This window comes from Salvia miltiorrhiza, chromosome 8 (assembly GCF_028751815.1).
Source record: "Salvia miltiorrhiza cultivar Shanhuang (shh) chromosome 8, IMPLAD_Smil_shh, whole genome shotgun sequence".
Classification (NCBI taxonomy): domain Eukaryota; kingdom Viridiplantae; phylum Streptophyta; class Magnoliopsida; order Lamiales; family Lamiaceae; genus Salvia; species Salvia miltiorrhiza.
Window position 1 is genome coordinate 5,531,263 of NC_080394.1, and position 26,851 is coordinate 5,558,113.

At 35.6% G+C, this 26,851-nt stretch overlaps 5 protein-coding genes across 9 annotated transcripts; 3 read left to right on the top strand and 2 right to left on the bottom strand.

Annotated features, from left to right (window-relative positions):
- Positions 1-856: 856 nt before the first annotated feature.
- On the bottom strand, positions 857-7,834 carry LOC131000328 (protein DGS1, mitochondrial). The gene is made up of 14 exons (XM_057926183.1): positions 7,433-7,834; positions 6,961-7,075; positions 6,670-6,873; positions 6,318-6,455; positions 5,988-6,149; positions 5,292-5,486; positions 4,713-4,813; positions 3,661-3,750; positions 2,745-2,817; positions 2,647-2,675; positions 2,444-2,567; positions 1,600-1,710; positions 1,327-1,427; positions 857-1,240 (listed from the first exon to the last, which is right to left on the bottom strand). Exons 1-14 carry the CDS (start codon positions 7,684-7,686, stop codon positions 1,120-1,122), a joined length of 1,818 nt encoding a protein of 605 aa, XP_057782166.1. The 5' UTR covers positions 7,687-7,834; the 3' UTR covers positions 857-1,119.
- Positions 7,835-8,979: 1,145 nt separating this feature from the next.
- LOC131000330 (cysteine proteinase inhibitor-like) lies at positions 8,980-10,685 on the top strand. Of its 3 annotated transcripts, none has more exons than XM_057926188.1 (3): positions 9,827-10,077; positions 10,187-10,333; positions 10,367-10,685. In XM_057926188.1, the coding sequence occupies exons 1-3, from the start codon at positions 9,913-9,915 to the stop codon at positions 10,529-10,531; spliced, it is 477 nt and encodes a 158-aa protein (XP_057782171.1). In that variant the 5' UTR covers positions 9,827-9,912; the 3' UTR covers positions 10,532-10,685. The 3 variants fall into 3 exon arrangements, with proteins under 3 accessions (XP_057782169.1, XP_057782171.1, XP_057782172.1); XM_057926189.1 differs by having other exon boundaries at positions 9,862-9,924; positions 9,988-10,077; positions 10,187-10,685; XM_057926186.1 differs by having other exon boundaries at positions 8,980-10,077; positions 10,187-10,685.
- Positions 10,686-11,655: 970 nt separating this feature from the next.
- On the bottom strand, positions 11,656-14,298 carry LOC131000329 (uncharacterized). 2 transcript variants are annotated; one of them, XM_057926184.1, is made up of 6 exons: positions 14,072-14,298; positions 13,440-13,512; positions 13,209-13,302; positions 12,993-13,109; positions 12,845-12,902; positions 11,656-12,384 (listed from the first exon to the last, which is right to left on the bottom strand). In XM_057926184.1, the coding sequence occupies exons 1-6, from the start codon at positions 14,102-14,104 to the stop codon at positions 11,908-11,910; spliced, it is 852 nt and encodes a 283-aa protein (XP_057782167.1). In that variant the 5' UTR covers positions 14,105-14,298; the 3' UTR covers positions 11,656-11,907. The 2 variants fall into 2 exon arrangements, with proteins under 2 accessions (XP_057782167.1, XP_057782168.1); XM_057926185.1 differs by having other exon boundaries at positions 13,209-13,275; positions 14,072-14,288.
- A 1,643-nt stretch (positions 14,299-15,941) lies between these two features.
- LOC131000331 (polycomb group protein FIE1-like) lies at positions 15,942-19,616 on the top strand. The gene is made up of 13 exons (XM_057926190.1): positions 15,942-16,216; positions 16,295-16,360; positions 16,464-16,586; positions 16,872-16,952; positions 17,120-17,212; positions 17,307-17,382; positions 17,916-17,995; positions 18,114-18,185; positions 18,588-18,647; positions 18,760-18,856; positions 18,986-19,049; positions 19,123-19,182; positions 19,270-19,616. The coding sequence occupies exons 1-13, from the start codon at positions 16,040-16,042 to the stop codon at positions 19,331-19,333; spliced, it is 1,113 nt and encodes a 370-aa protein (XP_057782173.1). The 5' UTR covers positions 15,942-16,039; the 3' UTR covers positions 19,334-19,616.
- Positions 19,617-21,855: 2,239 nt separating this feature from the next.
- On the top strand, positions 21,856-26,073 carry LOC131000332 (uncharacterized). Of its 2 annotated transcripts, none has more exons than XM_057926193.1 (2): positions 21,856-22,090; positions 23,983-26,073. In XM_057926193.1, exon 2 carries the CDS (start codon positions 24,007-24,009, stop codon positions 25,924-25,926), a length of 1,920 nt encoding a protein of 639 aa, XP_057782176.1. In that variant the 5' UTR covers positions 21,856-22,090; positions 23,983-24,006; the 3' UTR covers positions 25,927-26,073. The 2 variants fall into 2 exon arrangements, with proteins under 2 accessions (XP_057782176.1, XP_057782174.1); XM_057926191.1 differs by having other exon boundaries at positions 21,858-22,090; positions 23,975-26,073.
- The last annotated feature ends 778 nt before the right edge of the window (positions 26,074-26,851 follow it).

Below are 26,851 nucleotides of genomic sequence, written 5' to 3' on the forward strand. Positions count from 1 at the left end.
ACGGAACTGTACCCTTATTTTTTTTTCAAAAGACATTATTAGTATTATATGTGTATATAAAATAAAAAAAAGTACTATTTTTTAATTGGTACCTTTTCTGTATTATGTTACTTTTCTTTTGATGAAACTTGTTGAAATTAATAGAAATATATGACTTATTCTTTGATGTTTTTATTCATTAAGTTGGTGTTGATTATTTCGATTGCTACTGTAAGTGTAGAGAGAATATTCTTTGAACTGATTTATATCAAGAATAAATTGTGAAATATTATGAGTTGTCCATTTTTAAATAACTATGAAGTCATTTGATTAAGAGATTTTTTTTTAATTTTAATATTAAATATATTTTAAGTTTATATTTATGTAATTATTTGTCGCACTTCAATATGAATGTTTCAGAAAAATTTGCAAAGATGAGCTTCATGTTGAAGCTTGGATTTTCCATGGCTACTTGCTTGCTTTGAGATATGTGAGTTGGTCGATTATTTTTATAGCAATTCTATTTTAATTTTTTTGCAATTTAAAATTTATTGGGTTGTACTCGGCTTTTCTTTTCTTTTTTGCAATTTTGGCCTCAGTGCAAGTGGGATATAATTTTGACCTTTCTTTGTTCAACTTCCAAACCTCATATTGAGAAAAAAATAAATAAAAAATCTACGTTGTAACTGAAAAGTGATTTATTTGGATTTGCAATTTCATTCAACCCCACCGTCAGAAACTAGGTCCCTGGTATCACAGATCTCAAATCTCATAATTTTTGCTTTTCTTTTGTTTATTTTAATTATTAAAGTTACAATTTCATTTTAACCAATCAATACTAGGATTAACGAACAAAATGCATTATCCATGCTACGCATACAACAAAACATAGGGTTCATTAATAATTGTAAATTTACAGTAATCCACCCCACCTATGTAGAATTGTAGATGGCACCAACTTTTCCTAATTTCTTAAATTGGGGAAAGATTTTCAGCGATATCATCAAGTTGCCAAAACTGTCATTAAAGATGAGAGGACTCATAGGCAGTCGTAGCATAGCAAGCATCCATTCTCTGTTCAACAGAAACCCTCAAAAGAGAACAAAATTTATGGTGAAATTTATGAGGCAAGTAAGTCGTCTAGCGACGTTTTGATGATGGGAGCAAGCAGTCGTACACCCGTTCCATGCGCGACGCAATGCTTAGCTTATACTCAGTTTGGAGGCCCGGCTTCGCTAAATCAACAATATCCTGTCTCAAACTGATCGCGTGCCAAATCCATTAGATAAACTAGTCACAACTATCTGCATTCAGATAAGAAAGAAAGAAAGAAAGAAAGAAACCAACCATATCCATTCACCCGTTTCTCTGGCGTGTCCTTCCACGGCACAGTGCAGGGAATCAAGAAAACATAAGACCAAACCATACATGCAATCAGCATCGTTTTCCTGCAAAATTTAACCAACACAGTTACAAAAATTCCATATAAAAGATGCATACAAACAACTAGCTTATCTGGATAATGTATAAAACAAGCATCACTTAAGAATTCGCCCAAGCTATAGATTCAATCATTACATAGGAAGTTCAAGTAACACATGTTGTCAAATGAGAACATACCAATCCTTGATCTTTGCAACTCTGAAACTGCATCGTAGCCCTTTCAATTTCCACAAGCAATAGCCTTCTTTGAACACGGGCAACTCGTCCTCTCCCTTCAGCTCTGGTGTCCTGATTCACAATAACAAGTCAGATTTAACAAAATACCACTTAAAACTCTGACATTCAGCGTGCAATTTAGTTCATCCAGTAACAAATATACATACTTTGGGCTTCTTTACTTCTAAAAATTTCAATTTTGTACATCGGAATCTTGTGGATTGAACATTGGATATGACTTATAATTAAAAAATACATCTAATATATACTGTACAGTATTTCTATAGTCTATATCATATCCCACCTTTGTAGGTGGGACACAAATCACACTGTTAGTCACTCAACCTAAAAAAAAGCACAACTCCTAGTTATACACCCATTTAATTTAATACTAAGAAAAGCAAAACCTGGACGCAGTTTCAAAATTTCAAGCAATCTTTTGCATTTTACCATAGTAAACAAGGCCTTAGTGTTCTCCTCTAGGTCAGGTGAAATAAATGAACAGCAATATGTCACCTCAATATAGAATGAACATAGACTTGTTAATCATTCAGTGAATGTACCAGAAATATATACAGAGAAGTTTACTTTTCATATTACATTATAACTACACATCTGCAAGAGCTAAAGAGATTCTTGTTATACTAATACTACCAGACAGGTTTTCGGAAAATGCATCCAACACCAAAGAACAAGCACTCAGTATACAGACATAGGTAAAAAGCATATGATGCTACAGCATCAACCAGAAAATGTCTTCCTAGAACCACATTCGACCAATAGAGTAAAAGGACAAATGGCTTACCCTTTTAAACCATGCTCGCACCAACATGGCTAAAATGAGGGAGATAAAGAACGCAGGTAAAGCAGCTAGAATAGCAAAGTTGATTTCATTGGCTCTCAAGATCTGATCTAGCTCAAGCATTGCTCTGTTGACAAATTGATCATAAGCAACTTATTTCAGCAACTATATGCGCCTAGTAAAAGAATATCAGTGAACTCACTCACTCTTCTATATCCAGTTTTAGCTTCTGAACCTGTAGGGAAGAAGTTATTTCAGGATCAAGACCAAAAACAGTTGATTTCACTAAAGTCAAGTTTGTTACCTGAATGAGAAGAGCTCGAACAAGCTCCCCGCCCACAAGACCCTGAATTGGATGCATAAGTTCTTTCTCGTACCTAAAAAAAATTGACCAGTTTGGTCATCTGCTCATGGTGAAATGCAGATGCTAAGTGCAAGCACTACACAATACCATACAGCTCGGTTCCTTTGTTCCAAATGGCATTGCATTTCATATTCCATGTGCATATGTATGAAACCTCAAACACATGGCATGTGTGGGTGATTTTAGAGTGCAAGAAGGAACGTAATTTAGAATCAGACGGCCTCATTTGATCAAGAACATTAACATCAAGCCTTACTCACCATCCCAATAAAAGGAATAAACTAAGACCTCAAATTTTCCAGACATTATGTTGGCCACATGACATTACCGTCGCCACCAATACATTAACTAATGATTTTCACTCAAAGGTTATCTATCGATTCCTTCTAATTATAAGGTGGATTAAACTCATTGTGGATCCCTAATTAACTAGTTTGAAACTAAAATAGAGAACCTACATGTTACTGGACAAAAATCATAAACAATTGGAAACATGGGATTGACCTAAACTCAGGAAAAGTGATCTACATATAGATATATATATAAACATCAGGTCATGTCACTAGAGGATGCACAACAGAAAACATGAAATAACTAACAGTAAGATTTTACTCATCCTAGAATAGATAAAAAAGTTTACGGGCTTTTGATAACTATAACTCTACAAGAACTTGTTACAAATGATGCAAGAAATTGAAGAAACTGGCTCTTACTAAAGGAAAAAACAAGAGAAGTGAACTTAGAACATCATACAGAATCTACCTTTAAGCAATTACAAAAATTAGATTACAGTGCTGGTTTACAGCCTGGTGTTCTGTTGTTTAAGAGATACTGAAGAACTAGAAGGAAATTCTACCTGACCATTACAATCTCAAGCATTTCCTGGTCAGATGCATTCTCTGGAAATTTTTTACCAGCTGTCTGCTCACTAAAAGCTAACAGCATTCTGACAAAGAGAAACAGGTCCTAATGTCATGTGGTAGAAAGGTCAAGAATAAAGCAAGCCACAAATGGAATTGAAACCATGTTCACCTCCATGGATATCAAAATTAAATAAGTGAATAGGTACGAAGTGAGAGCATGAAACACAGTTCTCCAGAAGCATACTGCAGATGCACAAGATCCGGGACAAATGGACAATACTAAAGCATGTTAATAAAAGCTGGTCAATTTCATAAAAAACACATCAACATTTACCCAATGCCAGAAATCACTATCACTAAATCAAATAGTAAACCAAAATGAAAGGATTAAAGTCCAGTTCTTGCATTTAAGCCTGTTGAAGAGCAATCATCCCACCACAAACTGAAGACCAACAGGGATTAGTGTTAGTTCATTTACTTGTATAAGAAGGAAGAGACTATTGAGTAATAAAAGGTAGTTAGCAAAGCAGTAAGTAGCATGAAATAAGAACCACAAAAGCAAACACATCATGAAGTAGAAACCTTCATATTAAAGCATACCATTTTTTATTTAGTTTTCCTCAAAAAAGAATTTTGGGATTAACGTTCCAAGGCACCAGAGGCACAATAAACAACCTTAGGCAGGGTAACTCCAAAACAAGTTACTGGCTAACAAGAAATATTTCTGAACTACAATCATGTGTCTCAAAGTAGGGGGAACCATGCATTATACTCAAAAGAAAGAACATGTAAAACATGAAGTTAGGTTGTTAACAAGGTCCTATACCTTTTTTATACCAAATGCTTTGGTAAGTTGTAAGTTGTTTAGTGGCTCATAATATACAGTCTAGAAATTCCACTTGAATGAAAACATGTGTAAGGGCATGAAATGTGCAGTAAGTACAGGATATACATAATTAAAACAGTTATCAGCATTCAGATAAACCAATAGTAACAAATAAATGTTTTTTATTCTCATCAGCTACTAGGTATTGAACCAGCCAACCTATGCAGAGAGTCAGCAGTCAACTGTACTTCTTCACGCTCCATTACACCTTTTTGCCTCTTCCTGAAGGTCTCAAAAAGCTCATCCCTTATAGCCAAAATCTAGTCACCCAAATTTGCAAGATTAATAAACTGAAGATAGTCTAGAGGTCATATTGTATGCAGATGCACTATTTACAAGTCAGTTTCCTTAAGTAACAATCCCAATAGGAGCATAAATATAACGAAAACTCAATTAACCAAGTACTGAATACAGAAGTCACCTATAACATTATTAGCCCTGGATTTTATTTTTCTTTATTTTGGGGGGATAAATACTGCATCAGCTCACTCATAGATTATTGTAGGAAATAAAACTCAGCATACTATTTCTACAAAGTATTAAAATTTCCAGGATAACAAGACAGGAAGAATGAACAGAATAACAGGGGCAATGGATGATCACAAAGAACAGAACTCCAAGAGTATTGTCGAAAAAATCTAAAGATATATAAAGCAAAAGCAGTTTTTTAAGCTAGAGTTACATGATCAAAACAAAATATCAGCTAATGATAAACCGTGTGGGTTCAAGGAGTCTTACTGGCTGTTCTACATGATCATTCCAAAAGCTTAGGGTTGAATCCTTGGCCTCTTTGATCCAATTGTCAATGTCAGGGCTTCCCATTAACTTGCTATGACGAAGAAGCCACAATGAACAAAAAGAAATTCCCAATGCTCCGCAGCTATAGCGCATCCAGTATAAAGTTAATTTCCTTGGCTTGCGATGTTTAGAAACCTAAATGAAGTAGAGCCATGTAGATATTTAAGCCTGAAAGTACATTGTCAGCACAATGTAAATGCATGACGTGTTGCATTATAGTCAACAAGAGCTCTTGCCTCTCGTAACAGAACAGCTAAATTGCTATCTCATCCTAACAATCCTAATAGCATGGGTGGAAGAGTTACAGAAACAGTTAATGGTTGTGTTTTTAAGAGAGGTCCCACTAGTAGATTATTATTGCAGTCCTGGTTGTGTTATTAATTCTTATTCAATGAAAAATGAGGTGAACCAGGACATTTCATGACAATTTGTCAACTATAGAATAGATCAATTACAAGTCTCAATCAAATTTGAGTCCCTTGTATATATTTGCAAGAGATCCAAAATCCTCTAGATAAAGGAATTTTTCTATTTAACATGCATTTTAGTTCTACTGATGCCAACATGCAGGTGCAAGGAGAAAGAGAAAGTATGGAATGCACATCAACAAGAATCATATCAAGACAAATTTCTTACAAGCACAGACAGATAAGAGTCCAATCTCTGCAGGTTTTCGTAAATCAAATTGATGGCATCTTTGATCTCACACTCAGTCCACTGGGAGCCTTCCTGATTAACTTCCGGAAGTTTTGCAAAAATCAAAGGAACTGAATAGCTTCCATCCACTGATGAGCCAGTCTGCAAGATATTGTACAAAGATTTTGTTGGAAGCAGAACTAGAGGGAGGAAAAAGGATGCATGTGCCTCATAAAATAGAGTTGCAAGAAAAGATATGTAAAACAATGCTTTACAGTGTAGGAGGGTGACTAACAGAATAAAATAGTGGTTATCAAGTATGTCACTTACTTGGCGATGAGCATGAAAATGGCCAATGGATGCTTCCAGTTTCAAAAATATGTCGTTTATAGCAACCAATAATGAGGGCAATGAGTTCTCCAGATCCTTAACCAGATTCTCTCCAATTTTGTCGACCTCCATATAGACCTATGTTCATTGTCAGGAAAATATATATTTATTCATGATAGTGGATCTGATACTTATACATGATACAGTATAAACACTTGCAACCAAATGTTGATTCATTCCGACCTCAAAGTTTCAAATGCCTAAACTTATGATACCAGAAAAACTGCAACAAAATTACAAGGGTGCCCAACAACTACTGCCAACAAAAATACAACAAATCAGAATATCTAACCTTGGCTAAAAATGTAGCTAAAGAGTATCTCAAAGAAGTCAATACAGTAATCCTCTCAGATATATGAGAAGATGCTGAGCAATGGAGCTTCTGGAAGCCAGAACCATCAGCAAGAGAATCACGTATCATTTGACGAGTACCATCAATAAATGCACCAGGCCCTCTTTGGCATATCATGAAGTATGCTTTACGAGTATTTGAACACTGAAAGATCACATCAACAAGCTCAAAATTGACATGGAACGCAATAGTTTAGCTGCCACCACAGGATAGGCAATTATTTATGCTGACCTCAGCCGTTGACTGCCAAAACAACAAATTCTTCTGAACATTGTGCAAATTTCTAAGCGTGTGGTCAATAATATCCTCCAGCACCTCGAAAATTCTACTTCCCTCAGATGTAACCCTGCGTGTGGAGAATGTAATAACTGCATGTACAATCACAAACAGCAGTCGCACAACTAACACTAAACTACACCTTCACATTGACGAGGAAAGCTAGCACTGTCTATCAGCAATGGAAAATTTGCTCGAATAATTAAAACAAAACTATCTACCCTGATCGTCCAATGTAATCATTAGTGCATAACTCTATTAGGAAAACTGTAATAGCATGTATTGCTCAAAATTTTCCACAAAAAGTTTCTAGGTCCTACCCCTTGACATCTATACGAACCTTATTCAATGAAAGCGCAAAACTATATCGCGAAACAAATCAATTCAAAATCACTCGACTGTTGGATTAAATGATAGTAAATCATACGTAGAAGCGCGGTCGAGAGAAGTAGTGGAGGCGGCAGAGGGCAAAGGCAGGGGAAGGCAAGTTTTCCTGCGCCTTCGTCGCGCGGTGCCGTACAAGTTCGCGATCCTCCTCGATAGATAACCGTCGACGGAAATCGCCGATAAAGGGAAGAAGGCGCGGAGGCGGTTGTGGATGTAGCTGGAGTAGAATGCGAACATAGCTCTGACAGTGTTTGGTGGCGGCGATGGAGAATCACTCCCCGACGAGTCCTCCATTGCTGAAGCGCGCCGAGCTTGACAGACTGTTTTCCAAAATTCTAGAGAGAGAAACGAAGAAGGCGTGAAGTTGCAGAGGGAAAAATTAATTGAGAAATGTCATTAGTTTTCGTGTTTGGGCTTGTTGGGCTGCTTTGAACGTTTCCTAGTTTGAAAAGCTTTTTTATTTCCTTAGCCCGTCGATTTCTCCTCTTCGGTTTTTTCTTTTTTCTCCCTTCTATTCTTAGAAACTCCTCTCTTAGATTTTTCTATTTATTTGTTTTTATTTTTCAGAAACTCCTTTGTTTCCTTTTTTAGAAAGGAACAACTAGAAATTCCCATGCTTCAGATTCCCAACACAAACTGATATCATTCCCATCTCCAATTTACAATTTAAAGAGGTGATTGCAAATAATTATAAATAATTAAAAAGATTGAATTTCTTTATAGTTAATCAAAAGTATGTCTATTAATTGTAGTTAATTGATTGCATTATGTATGACTTTATGAATCATAATTTCTTTAATGTACCTTATATGTACACCATGTTAATATGTTAGCCATTTATCAAACAATAATTAAGTAATTATAATTAAATAATATATGTATTCTCGAGTATATTTCTCATGTCATGCAACTACTTTATATTTAAAGTGTATATATAATAAACATAAATAATATTATAGTTCAAAAGTTTAATTGATTATCTAAAAAGTGTGTACACATTAAAATATTAATAAATTGATGACCACAAAATATAAATTTTATTACAGTCATAAAGTACTTTTGATCGCGTGAACAGTAAAATTCATAGTATGTTATTTCAAAATTAAAAAACAAATCTTGAATTGAAGAATGAAAAAGGCCAAGTAATAATATCATAATACAATACTTTCTCCGTTTCACCTACCTTGAGACACTTTTCTTTTTTAGGTGTCTCACCTATCTTGGTAAAAATTTTACTCTTTATTCACTTACACACAAAACATACTTTCTTAATTCTCGTGCAAAAAAAAAACAAATTAGATTACATACATAAGTTGTCATGAAAAAGGCTAAAATTCCTCGGCCTTACATACGAAACTCATCTTCTAAATGATTACTCACCAAAATCTATATGAACAACAAATTCTCAGTATCTTCGGTAATACTACAAAAAATGTGATATTTTTTTTCAAAAAAGTTCAAACATTCACAAAGTTAGTTTTTCTTTTTCATTTTTTTTTTTTTTGGGGGGCGGGAGACGCACTACTAGTTCAACCATTAAGCAAATCTGCCTATTTTCCAACATGGAATCTCAATATTCGTTGCTCGCATATTTACCGAGAAGGTAATAGAGTGGCTGACTTCCTTACTTTTAATTTGTCTCGGGAAGATTTCTGGCTTCATTCTATTCCTGAGATTTCTCAACTTGTTTATGAGGATGTTCATATACTCTCTCTTTTGTGCGTGTGGTTCAGTAGTTTGAGTTGGTTCATGTTGCGCTTTTTCGCTCGTTCTTGGGTGCTTCATTGGATTTTGTTTGCTCTTCACTTTTCCTGCTCTTGCTGGGTTTTTTCGCCGCTGCTGTCCTGCGATTTAGTATCTTGGTTTGTTTTCTCCATCGTTTCTTTCTTTTGGTTTTGGGCGAGTACTCTTTTTCTTCCTTTAGGTTGATATCCTTCAAGAAGGTTTTAATGAAACTCGGCTGTTTTTTTCTGTATTTTTTTCTCCTTCTTTCTTAATAAAATTTTCAATTCAGCCAACATGGAATGTCAATGTGCACCAATAACAATAGATGGAAATATTAGCAAATAAACTGTGTGCATCAAACTGCTTTTCGCCTCCTTTTCCAATTTCATACCCAAACCACCCTAAAACAGACGCCCAAAGGCAAACTACATGAATTAGGTGTAGGTTTAAAAAATCATACAAATAATATCAATAGCACCAATTGGAACAACTCAAGAGACTAAAATTGCACCAAAAACGTCACAAACAACCTGTTAAAATATCAGTAATGTAAAAATTGATGGAAGCTAAAATTCTTGTCATATATAGTTTTCCAAACAAGAAACAGTGGTCCATGTTCTAACCTTGTTGCCGACTGAAAAGAGAAGGTAAAAATCTAACAAACAAAATCTCAATACCACTAATAAATATCCTCATTTTCCACGTTTTGGATGAAGCCCAGGCTATAAATACCAGCTCCACTCGACATCTCTAATTCACACAAACAATATCATCATCTTCGTTACATATAGGAACATGGCGACAGCAGGAGGAATTCACCCGAGCCAGAAATCGCATAACAGCATCGAGAAAGAAGATCTCGCTCGTTTTGGAGGAATTCACCCGAGCCAGAAATCGCATAACAGCATCGAGATAGAAGATCTCGCTCGTTTTGCTGTCGCTGAACATAATAAGAAAGAGGTGTTGCTCTTTCCTCTTCATCCTTCTTATGCTACTTGATTGTGATTACTTCAAAATGTGAGGTAAATAGTGCTTGTTGATTCAATTATTTTTCTGGTGGTGGTTTCAGAATACTCTTTTGGAATTCAAGAAGGTAATAGATGTGAAGGAGCAGGTGGTGGCTGGGACCATGTATTACATAACACTGGTGGCTGCTGATGGCGGGAAGGACAAAGTATATGAGGCCGCTGATGGCGGGAAGGACAAAGTATGTGAGGCTGCTGATGGCGGGAAGGACAAAGTATGTGAGGCTGCTGATGGCGGGAAGGACAAAGTATGTGAGGCTGCTGATGGCGGGAAGGACAAAGTATATGAGGCCAAGGTGTTGGAGCAGTCATGGATGAATATCAAGCAACTTGAAGAATTCAAGCTTCTGGGCGATGCTTCAATTTGCTCCTCTGTGCAGAAAATCTAAACCAGAGATGGTTTGTTAAATAATGTGGCTGATGACTCGTGAAGTTATATTACAGTTTGTAAACATAAATCTGGATGTGTTATAGGTGTTGCTACAGTAAGATATACTCATATATCAATGAAATAAAGTGAGCCAATGATTCTCACCTTTCTCATGATTGGAGTGCTTTACTCCTCAGACAGTTATTGCTGCCATATTGTATGTACGTTTGTCAACCGATCCTGAATCGACACCTGTATGTATGAGATGATATAGCATAATTCATAATTGGAAAGAAATTGAAGCTGCCAGCAATGATTTATTTGAGAATTGCTAAAGTAGTTTTCAGGTGAAGAACTCTGAATCAGAAAGAGCATCAACTAACCTGGTGACGATCTTGTGCTGTAACTGTAAGATAAATCCAGTAATGCAGATTTGAATACTGATAATGGGATAGCAACGCTCAGATTCATAGCTCACAATTCATTACTCGAGTTAATATGAGGTTTTCAGGTTGAGAGATATGGAAACCTGCCTCAGACTGATTTGCCTGAAGGATAAAATTTACTTTTCTGCATTGCCAAACTCATGCTAGGCACTCAGATTCATTTGATACACCAAAGAAAGCCAACAACTTCAATATAACAAGTGAAGCACGTAAGAAAAATATCTAGCTCCTAAACGGAAAGCTCTTACAAGAAGCTCCCCAAAAAATCTTGAAGACACCAACTTCTCTCTGCATATGAGTATACGACGATTCAGTTATAGACAGAACATAAGCATTAACTCAAAAGCTCTACCTTCTGATAATTAGTAGATTAAGGGTGCTAGACTACTTTGAACAGCACCGTATTAGCAGGAAAGAAGCAACACCTGCTTGAGGGCACAGAAACAGAAAAAAGATGTGTCTTGCCATCCAAATATAAAGAAAAGAAAAGCAATTTTGGGATAATAAGCACAGTAGCTTTACAGATGAAATTCTCCGATCTTTAAATATTTGATGCCTGTGAAGTCTACATAGGCATGACAGGAACACAAGTACTAACTGCACAAAGAATGCATTATCAAATCAAACCTGCTAGCAAAGCACATTGACACCAGTAAATCTATAATAAGCAAAATAGAACTAGAAGAGACAGGGAAAATGACAAAAGTATACTAAGTTTTGCATATCCTAAATAAAAAGTTGATGTTGGTTACTTTTACATATTGTACAGAATCACTAATAAGAGAACAAGGAAACTTTTAATGCTCTACGTCAATCTGTTAAAATCCTAGACCACCTAGAAACATTCTTTCAGTCACATATATACATCTAGCCATATTATTAGCAAACTAAGTTACTAAGCTGTACGAGATGCAGGTAAAATGTGACGCAATAGCAACATTGCAGCAAATCATCCTTCCTCATCATAATCTTCATCTTCCTCATTCATTCTCTTATTTAAACTGGCAAGTTGAACTACATCAATAGCCAGCCTTTCCATGCTATCAAGGGACCATCCAGGAATATCTTCATGTCTTGTTCCACGAGATGGCTTTTCGGAAGAGTCAGAAGGGGCTCCAGCTAAGGTAAGGGTGTAGTCCCCATTCTCATTTAAATCAACATTGAGGTCAAAAGTAACTACTGCCTTATCTGCATCTTTTTTGCCTGTAGTTCTTGAATCTGCAGCAGTATCAGCTACAACACTACATGACCTTTCTAGGTTTTCTTTTTGGTTATTGCCACTCTGGTTAGAGATGTCAGAATTATCTTCAAGTTTTTCATACTGATCAAGTGATTCTTTGTGCAATGTTCGACTACCTCTGCCACGACCTCTGCCCCTGCCCCTACCCCTGCTTCTCCCATTGCTGCTGGTTTGGCTAGTCTCACGCTGTACCAAATAAGCATCCACCAAGGATCAATAAATGTTATTAACATTATTCCACAAAAAAGGGACAAAGATATGAAATTACAAACTTGAACATTCATTCGAGAGTATATATTCTCACTGTTCTAGACTTCCAGGGAGCCTTGAAATATTCAAATGAATGAACAAGGAAGAATATTCTATTATGGTAACAAGTACGGAGTACTTTAAATATATTTACTAGCCCTGTGTAAAACAGGACCGGTCAGGTTTATAGAAGCAGGTATTAGTAATAGATCATAAGCCTCCATTAAATTGCAAGTTGATATCCAAGACAAAACGTGAAAAAAGGCACAAAATGCATGGACAACATATAATTGAATTAAATATTTTTTATATTGCATATAAAAGTTTAGGTTATAAGATATAAATGTTGGATTACATGCCAAAATTCAAGATCAAGTAATCTAAAAAATTATCATACCATGCATATCCTTTTCGAGCCATCCTCATTACCAGACTCTTCATCCTCTGAAAACTTCCTGCACGAAATAAGATAATAGCATATAAATTTTAAATCTTCAAATTTCTTTCCCCAACTCAGAAAGCAGCTATTTCATATGCATGTCAACCTTCTTTTTGTAGTAGACTTATCCTCGTTCGCAGCATCTGCACCACCCAAGTCAGGTACCTTATGTACGGTGTCCCGCAGGAAATCAAAAACATTAAAGCTTTGTACACATTGCTTCCTGCAAGGGAAATAAGTAAAATTACATGATAAAGTCTTGTGATGATATATCTGTGGCCAGCAAAAAATGAGCAAGACTACAAGAAACTTAGTAACTTACAAATGCAAAGAACTTAGAGTTTTTGCCCCCCGTTTCAAGGTAACCTCATACGTCCGGTTGCATAGATCTTGCAGAAATAGTTCCAGAGCTTTAGCTGAATGTTTATAGCAGTCAGCAAAAATAAATCCAACATAACATGAAAAAACACATTAGTTTGACACATATATATCCCAGACAACTGGTAGATAGCAAGTATGAGACGAATAGGAGATGATACGTGGATATACATACATACTAGAAGTGGTACGGCCATAGCAATCTTCCCTACATCCTCATCAGCTTGCATTATCTTTTTTATTCGAGCCTGCAAAATGAATTCAAGTCACACAACATGACAATTTATTGATCAACAATTAAACATAGTACACAGTGGTCTCAATAGTACACAGAACTCATTTTTCCAAAAAAATCCTTGTTTTCCAAATATGTATTTTTACTAAAGCTACGGCATAGCTTCTTGAATCTCTAATAAGCTAACGGTAACCGCCACAACCCCCACCCCACCCGCCAACTGCTAAATTCAAATCCTGCACAAAACCAACAAAAGCACAATTATCTCGAACTTTGTTCCTCGCTTGAGACGTAGAAATTACACTTAAATATCTGAGGACTGGTTCACACATTTACCCCCTTGATATTCCTCTCAATTCAGTAATTATCAAGATAACGAAAACAGAGAGAAGGAAAAAAAATACTCTGACATAGTTATTGCATAACAGAAGTACCAAACATAATCTGAAATTTAAATTCCAACTCAAGCTTGCAGACACGAGCAAATCGCATAATTTAAGCACGGCAAAAAAGGTGATATCATTTAAACAACTCATAAAATTACAAACGGATATGGTAAAAACACTAATTACCGCCGGAAACCGAGTGTCAAGCTTCTTTCTCATGGCTCAAACACTCCAATTTTGCAAACCCTAGCTTCAAAACAGTGTCCGAATACACACACAGCGCGCACAAACATATGCATGTACCCGAGTTTGTATGTATCGTATGTATATATACGAAGCTTCCCAACTCAAAAGTTTTAACCCTGTTGCCCGCATAAAATTCAAAATCGTTACGTCTTCGGATAAATTTTACTAATTAATTACATTAAATAGAAAAAGGAGGGAATCAATTTTGGGTAGATTCGTTTTTAGCGGGCCCCACGACCCCTGGCGATTTACCTTTTCTTTTCTTTTACTGAGTCCGACTTCCATTCAACTTCCTACGTTCTTCACTGTTACTAGTAAATTGATACTACTAATTTTTTGTATAGATAATTAATTATATATTGATTAATCATGTGTTGTGCTAAAATATAAAAAAATATTGTGTTATATTCTATAAAAATACATAATCTTTAATGAATAAAAAAAATGGTCCTAAAAAAATATTGTGTACATAAATAGGGGGCCTATGATGAAATAATAATAAAAAAATAAAAAACTAACAATTGTAATATTGACTAAAGCATGGTAATACATATTTTTAAATTTATATTTTTAAGAACTTCTTTACAGAAAACATGCATTGTACTTATTTTTAAAAGAATATTCATTATAATATGTTATTATCATTTTTTTTACATGCTAAAATATTCAATCAACTTTGATTTTTACTCGGGTCTAGTTTGAATCTCACTAGCAAATTTAAAAAAGATAATAACATTGAAAATTCTAAAAAATGGGCTGAATGCGTAAAGAATGATTTAATAATTTTACACATGAGAATCATATTAATAGATTACAAAGTAAATATAGCGCTAAAGTCCATTAATCGAGGCAATTGAGCCCATGTCTCATTACAACATTTTATATCTTGGAGTGGACCATCAAGGTTGGCAGAGTTGAGCCCCAAGGTTAGTGCAGAGTTGACCGTTAAGATTGTGGTAAGGATAATCGCCAAGGTTGTACGAAGCTAAGCTCTAAAGTTGACGGAGCTGACCGCCAAGGTTGATGTTTGGCAGAGGTAAAGTTGATGCGATATTAAAACTTTTTTTTTTGTCTTATTCTTTCGTCCTTGAATCTTGATTGAAAAAAATGACTAAAATATAAACAATATAATATACGATTGGACTAATTTGGCTATTAGAACTATCAAATAGTGAAGCACGACTACTCAATATTTTTACTTAAACATGGATGTATTTTAAAATAAGTTATGATATTTTTTGTGAAGATAATAATAATAATAATAATAATTGCTACTATCCTTATTAGAGCTATTTTATATAAAAATATAAGTAATTTATAGAATTTTATTTTCTAAATATAATATTTTAATTTTTTTTTTACTATTTTAATTAAATAGATATCACCGTGTATCACACGAGAATAATACTAGTGCTTTCTAAAAAGAAGCCAATTTGTTATTAGTTGAGAAAAGTCAGTAGAATCCTTCTATCTCAAGTGTGATAAGAGTTGAATACTACTGAAATTCTGGGATCTTAAAACTACGAAAAATGAGATGACTCGGCTTCTTTCATTGTGAACCACTAAATTTAATTTTGAAATTAATTTTTGATTAAAAGTTCCATTTACTATAAGAGAAATCTTAATTAATAATTTTGAAATTGATTTAAAATTAATTTTTGATTAAAAGTTCCATTTTTAGTATATATACTATAAGAGAACTCTTAATTAAATATTAGTGGGGAAAAACTAGTTTAGTTGAAAGATTGATTCTCGTGTCATTTTAGAACAATTTTGTTAAATATCGGTTACGCAAAAGAAAGCGCGTTTGATTTTAGTGGGTGAAACAACGACTTAGGTTCAAAATGTCGAAGACAACTCAGGTGGCTGTGTTGAAGACCCGAAGCCGAAACGCAAACCCTGCGGCCGATGGCTCGGATTCCGTTGGGTTGCGAGGCGGTGGCGGGATCGCTGACGCCGTCGAAGAAGCGGGAGTACAGGGTCACTAATAGGCTTCAGGAAGGCAAACGCCCCATTTACGCCGTTGTTTTCAATTTCATTGATTCCCGCTACTTCAACGCCTTCGCCACCGCCGGCGGCAATCGCGTATCTACTCTCTCTCTCGCATTATTGATGTAAATCGGGAGAATTGGTGATATTCTCTTCGTGGTTATTATGTTTTAGGTGACTGTCTACCAGTGTCTGGATGGTGGTGTTATAGCTGTGCTGCAATCCTACATTGATGAAGATGTGAACAAATTTAAGCTTCTATTTTATTCATCTTTTGAGTAGTTTTAGCTGAAGATGCATTTTCTCAGACACTATGTTTTATTGTGTTTGCTACGTAGATCAGAAGGATGAATCTTTCTACACAGTCAGTTGGGCTTGCAATATTGATGGAACGCCATTTTTGGTGGCTGGAGGGCTTAATGGAATCATCCGTGTTATCGATACTGGCAGTGAGAAGATATACAAGGTAGTTTTGCTTGAAAGCTAAATGTTGATCTGCTTCTGAATCCTGAATGCTGAACATGTGGAATACAGGATTAGGAAACAGGCTTAAACATTTTTTTAGTAGTTGTAATGCTTTATTCTTATTGATTTGTGGTTGTCCTTGTCTATTTGGAATATAGATGGATTCTTCATTTTCTTCTTTTAAGCTTTTGGGATCATATGCCCTTATGTTTGGCAGAAAAATTTGCTGAGGAAGCAATGTTACAGCCACTTGTCTCTTGTTTTGTCCTAATTCAAATGTCTGCAGAGTTTCGTTGGTCATGGGGATTCTATTAATGAAATTCGGACTCAGCCACTGAAACCATCCCTTGTTGTGTCAGCGAGCAAAGTGAGTGATATTTTTGTTTTTTCTTACACCTGCTTGTGTTAGCATTGAGTTTGTGAATCTCAATCTTAATCTCCTATTATTCGTACCATCTCCCAGAATAGGAGGAATGACTGGGACTTTTTGGTATTTACTTTCATATAAATTTTTTAACCCAAGAAATGAATCAGGATGAATCTGTGCGCCTGTGGAATATTCATACTGGGATATGTATTTTGATATTTGCGGGTGCAGGTGGCCATCGCAATGAAGTTCTTAGTGTGGTATGCTATAACATCATACCTTCTCTCGTTATAATTCTCTTGTTTTTCTTTCTTTGGGAAGTATCTTACTTGTCATGGGTTATTGCCAATATAGGACTTCCACCCCTCTGACATTTACCGCATCGCAAGCTGTGGAATGGATAACACTGTCAAGATCTGGTCAATGAAAGGTAAGGGGTGCTGTGTTTTTTTCTTGTCTATTTGATTGATAAAGTCACTTATAAATTGATAAATGTGATGCGTTTCAGAGGGGTTGTTTTGTGATGTTTAGCTGCATCGTTGCACCTTCTGAGATCATTTAACTTCTTTTTGCACCTTCTGAGATCAGTTAACTTCCTTACAAGCCTAGATGCTTTCACTTTTTTGTGTTTCACTACTTTTTGGCTATGTATTTTACTCACAATTAATCAGCAATGCAATCTGCTCCATTTGCTTGTACCTGTATTAAATATGGTCATTTTGTGGTTTGCTATTTAATTTTCTTATTCCTGGTAAAAAGATGAAGCTGTGGCTTACAAGTATGGAAACTGGATTGTTTTCGATACTGCTCATTACTTTATTTCACTGTAAGCTAGTTTGTGTTTCCCTTGTAGATCAACAATTTATTAACAAATGCCTTATTGTCATTGAAGCTCGTGGTCTACTGTGGATTATTCTCTGCATGGTGTGATATTGGTTTTATTTATTAGTAAACTTCTTGCAGAATTTTGGACATACGTAGAGAAATCATTTACTTGGACAGACCTACCTTCCAAATTTCCAACAAAATACGTCCAGTTCCCAGTTAGTCTTTGTTTATTCTTCTTTTCATTATCTTCTTAGTCTTCCATGCCTGATATATATCATGCTGAATGCATAAAGCTGTTGTGCTTCACCTGTCGGCTCTTTTTCGTTTTTCCAGATATTTATTGCATCAGTACATACAAATTATGTTGACTGCAACCGGTGGATTGGTGATTTTATGCTCTCTAAGGTAAATAATCACAATGCCTTGGCAAAAGAATTAGCTCGAGTTTAACTTCTCATCATAATAGTACTTTTGCCACTCACTCATCTGTTCAATATTGTAAAAGCAAGGAAGACTAGAATCTTTTTTCCTGCTTTCTTTCCCTTCATTCTTTAATTGGTTGTTTTGCTTACTTCTCCGATTACACTTATTTTTTTCATACACCACCAAAGTGGTACTATTTGCATGAAAATATACTCTGGAAATACTCAGGAAGCAAAATATAGGGATCTACTGCTATCAGAGTTTTCCTGAAATTTAAACAGGACTGTGCGACCTTAATTATTCTATATGCCATGTTGCTTTCCATTCTCTTATGGGTTAGCAATTTTTATGCTTGGATGATGATAATTTGTTTCGTATTTGCAGAGTGTTGATAATGAACTTGTACTATGGGAACCAAAAATGAAAGAACAATCTCCTGGAGAGGTTAGAATGATCATTTTCAAGCTTACTGATATGTTCAGATCTGCATGCTTAAATATGATCTTTTCGCCATATATGGTATGATTGCTTACACAGCTTGATGAGTTCTTTTCAGGGTACGGTTGACATCCTCCAAAAGTATCCTGTTCCCGAGTGTGATATTTGGTTTATCAAGTTTTCTTGTGATTTCCATTACAAGGCAGCAGCAGTAGGTAATCCCCATCATTCTGCCATACTGTTCATGGACTTTTGAGTACAACCACAACAAAATAAGTATAAAATAAAAGTAGCCAAGCTACAGCTGTTCCATAATCCCCGTATTCTTAATTTGCTGTTTTCAGGGAATAGGGAAGGGAAGATATATGTGTGGGAAGTTCAGTCTAACCCTCCGGTTCTCATTGCAAGGTGTGTCTCCTTGGCTTGCCCCGCTCACTTTCTTTGCTATAGCTTCTTACACATTTGCTGCATGCATTCTCAGATTGTCCCATGTCCAGTCGAAATCTCCAATTAGATTAACCGCCATGTCTTTTGATGGAAGGTATGAACTCCTGATCCCACTTTTCTTTCTCTCTCTAATTTACACGACGTTGGAGCGAGTAAACCATATTAATCCATGTGGGTGCAGCACCATTCTCTGCTGCTGTGAAGATGGAACAATATGGAGATGGGATGTGGTTGCAAGCTCTTGAGATTCCGAAATGGTATGTAGTAGAAGCCAGTATAACTTTTTAATGCAGCTATGAAACTACGTGCTTCATTTTTAAAAACGAAGCCAGTCTTTTGCGGAGAACATTCTACGACTGATCAAGAATATGCTACTGAGTCCGTACAAGCTTCAACTCAAAACATCATTAGTCTTTAGTTTATTCTGCCAGAAATTTCTATGTAAGATAACATTTCGATGAAATTTATTTTGTACCACTCAAATGTAAGTTTTTTTTATCTTATGCTAATGTGTTAGCTTTTTTATTACTTCTTTTATGTTAAGGGAAACCTACAATCATCCCACTATAATCTACTTCCTTTGTCCCAGCTGACTTTACTTTTTTTTTTTTTGGCACGATTATTAAAAGAGTAAAGATGTGTGAGTTCATTTTTAATATTTCTTTCATTCATAAAAAAATATGTTATTTTTGTCATTTTGAAACGTCCATAAAAATTAGTCACTTTTTATTTTTAAACAATACTCTACAACTTATTTATGTTAATACATCTATTTATTTACTCTTTTTAATCACATGGTGAGTTATTTTCTTTGCTCACAATATAATTAATTATTATTATTAATATTGTTATCTTTTAAATGAGATTTCTTCTTCATTCGCATTCAGAGTACATTTAATCATTTTTATTAAGATTGGTATTATCCCTTTTTTAAGATTATTTTTTATGGATAAGGTGAGTACGAGTCAAGTTAAACAGAGAATGCTAAATATTTAGAGAATAGAGAAATCGTGAAACAAAAACGAACAGATCTACAAATTTAACGAACAGATCAATGTACCGCATGAACAGCAATTTGAACAGACGTATTTAGTAAAAAAAAAAGAAAATCTCGTCACCAACAGGATTCGAACCCTGGGCAAATTGTTGTTCATGCGGTACATTGATCTGTTCGTTAAATTTGTAGATCTGTTCGTTTTTGTTTCCGATTTCTCTATTCTCTAAATATTTAGCATTCTCCGTTTAACCTTTCTCAGGTGAGTACAATGTAAAATGGTTATCTAAAAGGATGACATATTAAAAATGTAAAATGGTTATCTAAAAAGATGACATGTTAAATCACGTGGAATACTCTAGAAAAGTACAGCCAAAGTCAAATGGATTTTGTGGTGCTTGATACAAAAAAATAGGGACAGTGTCAATTTCAAATATAGTGGGATCTTTAAAATATTTATAAAAGAAATTCTGATCTTTGGATGGAGTTTAATATGGCACGGAAGCAAAACTTTTGGGATGGAAGTTTGACATGTCTTCTTGTAATCAGCACCAAAATTAAAAAGAATGTGTAAATTAAAGAAGAATGGTGGGATCTATATTTTTTAGAAGGTTAAATTTTTTCATTTATGAAAACATGTCACTTATAGTCCAAAATAAAATACATGTCACTTTTAGTGGGACAGAAAGTGCATTAGCTGTATCTTTTTATATAAAAAAATGACTCAAATGTGAGAGTAAACTAAAATAATCATAAAAGGATCCAACAAGTCTTGTAATCATAAGATGGATGTTACCGTGCTATGTTTTAAGCTGTTCAATTTAGGTGTGCAGGTGTAAAATCAGATATATATTGCATAGAAGAATATCATAAACAATTTTTGCTCAAAAAAAAAAGAAAGAATATTATTATAAACAATTAGAGACTAAGCTTCAATAAAATTGCTACAAAAATGCCAAAGACTATCAAATAAATAATCCGCCTCATAATTGCGCAAGAAATAATGCATGAAAGGCGGGGGGATATGTAGCTTGTAACCCTGCTAGTAGTCTAGCTGAGCTTATAAGCTCTTTAGAGCAACTTATAAGTTGTTTTGGGGTTATAAGTTTTTTTAAGTGTTTGACAAAATAAGCTCTTAAACAAATTGACCTGTCTTTTGACCAGATAAAATTACGACAAACTCTGTTCATATCCGTATTCAATTTCAATTTATTTGAAATTTAATGTTGAAACGACACAATATTATGTTAAAAATAAATGACATTGTTTGTATTCGTCGGACGATGAAGCCACAATGTAATTACAGTTTCCACATCAGCACTAATTTGGGGATATTAAGTCGTCGTGAGAAAAATCAAATTAAATTGCCGATCATGAATTTTGATCTCAATTACAAAAGTCATGGTAAAAAATTGAATTTAGTGAAAAGTCGAGGATTTTACGAAAATCAGCTCATTTCATAAATATTGAATGTGAATAAAATTCAAAATATAGTAAAACATGATTTTTAAAAAAGAAAAATATATAATCTCTATCGAACAAACAAAAAAAATATATATATATACAATCTTTATGGACGGAATAAATATTATTTTATCTATATTTTACATATTACCCTTTATCTCAATTTAGATGGAGTATTTTACAATGTATCACTCGTTCATTCCAAAAATGGAAGAATGTATCACTCATTATTATTTTATTAATTTTACAAAAAAAATTACTAATTCCCTTTCACTTTATTGAAAAAGGGTTTCTCTAAAAAAAGGGGGGGGAAAAACCCTAATTGCTGTCGATTCGGTTTTATTTTTCAGCCTCGCATTACCCCCTCTCCCCTCTTTCTCTCTACATATATAAAGACATTTCGCAATCCATTTTTTCTCTCTCTATATAACATTTCGCGAATTCTCTGTCTGTTCTGACACTAAATCCAATCCTCCATCCTCGTACGACAACAATTTGACGCCGCGGCGCTCGATATTGTCATCGATCGCATCGATCCGTTAAGGTGAGGTTTTGCTGCGTTGCGTCGCTTTCTCGATGATCTGTCGGAGGGAGGCTAGGGTTGCGGCGTGATTTTGTTTGTTTAGATTTTGGAATGTATTTGCATTGGCCTTGGATTAGATGAATTTGGTTCGCCGCGTTTTTTTTCCCTCTCCTTGTTTGGTGGGGGCTTGTTCTCATAATCTTCTGTTAGATTGATCTACGGACTGATGTTACCTTCCCCCCCCCCCCCTTACATTTGTCGTTTTGAATGCAGATGGCTGAATGGTTGTATGGATTTTTGTTTTGTAAATTTGTGATTTAAATTTATTTTTCTCACCGTATTTAAGGAGTTATATCTTGTTTTATAGGATTGTTGAGTGTGGATGAGCCGTTCCCCTAATTTTTTTGGGGGAAATTGATTTTGATTGTTAGTGGTTTTTCCTTGGAGGAAACCTGGTCTGATTTGGATGTGTGTGCGTGTGTGTTTCACTGTTTCTTTTGAAGTCATTAGCTATTATTTGATTAATCTTTTGCATGTTAAGATGATTTATTATCTTTACATTTGTTTTTGCTTTTGCTGGAGCTGGGAGGACATTTTAGTTATTTTCTCTAGTTCAACTGACAATTTTAGGTTCAGTAGTATTGAAGTGAGATGCATATAACAATTTAATAAAGTTAAAAACAAAACAGACATGTGGACGTAGGTGTGGACGCTATGTTTGTTGTATGGTTAATGTCTTTTAGTATTGATATGTCGTATGTGTTGTGTAGTGATTTGACCTAACTGAGATGAAACAAGATAGATATGTGAATGTGCAAAAGGATTTGTTGTATGCCCAGCAGCTCCTTCTTCAGATATGTGTTATGGTGGGTCGGAAATATAAGCATAATTATTTGGTGCTCAGTAGTTACTCTGAAAGATGATGTGAAGGTAGTCATTAAGGTTGGGAAATGATAACTGCGGAGATGACTACATAAGTTGAATATAATGTTGACACAATAGCTTTCATGAATTTTTGAATTACAATATGCCAATCACTTAAAGAAGTCACATCAAGGGTCTGAAATTAGAATACTGTATACATTGCAAATATTTAATAAAAGGACGGTTAAACTGAATAAGAGAGCAAGAGATGTGTGCTTCTTCTAACCAGTATTGAGAAGTATGAATACTTGCAGGATAAGCTTAATATCAAATGGAACTATTTGTGTTTCTAAATGGGAGCACATGTATTGGCTTTTCCCCTGATTGAAAGGGCATCTCGGCGAAAGCTTTTTATTTATGGTCTAATGATAGGGAAATGCTATACTCAGTTAGTTCTTGCATATATTGTTTTGTGCTATATGTTTGTTGAATATGATATAATATGTTTGTTGAATATGATATAATGTTCCCTGCTCTAACTGATCTCTTTTGCATGTTTGTTCTATATGATATAATGTTTCTTCTCTGACTGATCTCCTTTGTCATGCACTATTTTCTTTCATTGTGGCAAATTTTTGGAGTTAACTGAATCAAATTCAAAACTATGTTTGTACATATATTTTGCAAAAGTGCTGGTACAGAGTCCTGGTATTACATGTTCCTCCCTCTTTGTACTTTTTGTTTCATGATGCAAGTCATGCCAACTAATTATATTTTGCCTTGTTTAATTTTATCTTATCAATGTTTTGGCATGCACATAAAATTTATTGACCAAGATCTAAGATTTTATTGGGAAGGTTGCTAGACTTTGATTTTATACTCAATTGCACCTTGGGTTGGATTTATTATTTCACAATTGGGAAACAAATTATTTTCTCATATTCTAACCAAGACTTACCCAGAAGACAATCAATGCCTGTGTTTATATGCATGTTTGGCCGAGCCTGTGACTGTTCATTGCCTAATCTTCTTATCCTTTAGTTTTGCAGAAAATAGAGCTTGAAGTTGCAGATATGTCTCCAGCATCCAAATCTAAGTCCAAAGATAAAAAGATTGGCAAGGAAGCTCCAAAGAATTCTCTAAAGCCTTTGGGTCATGTTAATACCAGTAGTGGGGCCCCAGCAAGTGGATACAATCCTGTTCTGGGAACATTTCATACATTTGAATCAGCACCAGTGCCTTCTGCCAGTCCGCTTCATGTTAATGGTCGTTTCCGGAATATAGATGACACCGATGATCATAATGGAAGTTCATCAGGAACTGGCGTTGAGTATGATTCTATTTCCAATAATGGTAGTTGGTCTGGTGACTCTGAAGACCATAAAGAAAAGCCATCTCAACCGCTTACGCGCCAGGATATAATACCTGGAGCTGACAATGACAAAAGAGAGAAAATACGGCAGAAGAATGAGAGGAAACATCAGCGTCAAAAGGAGAGGCGAGCTCAAGAGTTGCACGAACGGTGCAGTGGCTATCTCATGTCGAGGAAGCTGGAAGCACTGGCACAACAGCTTGTAGCTATGGGTTTCTCCCAAGAGCGGGCGACGATGGCTCTTATTCTGAATGAAGGTAGGGTAGAGGAATCAGTATCATGGCTTTTTGAAGGTGGTGAAGAAGACAAGAAATTGGAACACAATCTCGATGGTGGGGGTAATTTGAAAATTGACATATCGGATGAGCTTGCTCGCATTACAGATTTGGAAATTAGATATAAGGCTTCCAAACAAGAGGTGGAAAGAGCTGTAGTATCCTGTGAGGGCGATCTTGACAGGGCTGAAGAATCATTAAAGACACAAAAGGAAGATCCTCCTGCTGTCCCGTCTAAGCCTGATGAAAATGGCGATACTCCTACTGTTGCAAATACCAAGCTAGCAATTGCGATTAGTCAAAATTCTTTAAGAATACAGCCAAAGTCTACTTCAGCTACCACTGTACAGCAGAGAAGGGATGACAAAGATTTCAACTATACCAAAGTTCCAACAATGCTAGGGTCTTTAGTGGATCCTGCTGCGACCAAAAGCATGCAGGTGTTGAAGAAAATACCACCTAAAACTGACTGGGCAAAACCACAGCAGATTGCTGTGCCAGCAGAGAAAAGGTGGGTAAGTGCAGGGTCAGATCCATCTGCGTCGTTTTCTTTAGCATCACAATCACCAACTCTAACCAAGACGGATGTTCGCTATGTTGGAGTTGGAAATGAATTGAAGAATTTGCAGCTTGGATCAGTCAAAGAACCAGTCATTGTCATGCAGCGACCTCAATCTATTAACGCAAAGCAGGCTCCCAGCACAAGTATTAGCTCGTCTCCTCCCGGACCGATGGCTATGAGTTGGTATACTAGTTCTGGTGAAACAATGAAGCCACATGGATTTGTGCCATCCGTTGCTGTGTCTAACGCTGTTAGCTCAAATCAGTTGTACAGCCAACCTCCATACCAGTCGTCACAGCAGCAATTTATGTCCAGTAGTGGCTCAATGGATTCATCAGGAACTAAAAGAGCCAACAATGGTTTCTGGGGGCGAGGCGGATCACCAGCACTTGCTGCACCTTCCTCCCTCGGTCTCTTCTCCTGCGTTGGTGCCAGCGGCACATCTGGGATTTCATCGCAGGTGGACTGGAGCACCGGCAGCTCAATGTTGCAATTTGATTACACCAATATAGACTGGAGTTTGGATCGTGGGTCAGTATTGCCAAGACCTAACGGTCTGTGGACTGGGGCAAACTACATTCAAACCAATACTCGTTCATATGATTCGTTTGCTTATGGTGCGGGTGTGAAGTCCGCTATGAGGCCCGGGCTGTCGAATGGGAATGGTGCAGCAATGGACGGGAACGACCCGATTGCTGCTGCCTCGCGGGAATGGACTTCGCCGTTTGAAGAGAAAGACCTGTTCAGTTTACCCAGACAGGTTGTTTCCTCTCCTACACTGTAAGTGAATGGCGAGGGATTCTATGAATAAAGAAAAGGGATCATGCGCTTGCTTTTGATGTTGGTGTTGGTTCTTTGATGCTTTTGCCTTTGTTCTTCATGTCAATTGACAAAATCTTAATGGGAAAAAGCATTACAGTTTCTTTGCTTCGTTGTCTTTTATTATGCCAAAAATCTTTTGAAATTCAAATATCATCTTATAGGATCAATTCCTTAGTTGTCGATGCAATTCTCTTTCACTTCATGGTATTAACGCTATATTTGGTGTGGCAGCACCACTAATTATTTTGCTTTAAAATAGCAAACACCTTGTTTCACTCTTCATAGAAGCTGTGGATTAATAAAACAAATTTACGAGAAGCCATCAAACAAATATAGGAATCTCAATAAAATATATAAATATATACGATACATCTACTTTGTTTTTTTTTTTTTTGCTAATAAGTAATGAAGACCTGTATTCATGGCGACTTCTTTTTTTTTGTAAATTCTTGTAACTTTTATTTTTCCGACTTTTGTTACACAACTCCAAACATGGAGTATTATAATTTTTAAATCGGTTAACATAATAAAGTGGAGATTCTTGAAGTTAAATTTCATCAATTTTGCCGAATTTGTCATTATTTTCTGTCAATCTGTCATTGCTCAGTCAGCATTACAAGATTGGTTTGTATCACTTGATATGAAATAAGTTTCCCAAAAAGGAGGATATATTTTCAAACAAAACATATTTCAAGAGCAACATAGCATTGAAATCAAGAAGAATCAATCACAACCCTAAACCCTAAACCATAGCCCCTAAACATATGAAAAAGAGTAGCAAATCAAACAAGGACCAAGAAGCAAGTGGCAGCACAAGAACGTCTCAGATGTCATCAAGTTCTCATTCCAAGTCCCCTATTCAGCAAAATTCTGCAAATCAAGGGGAA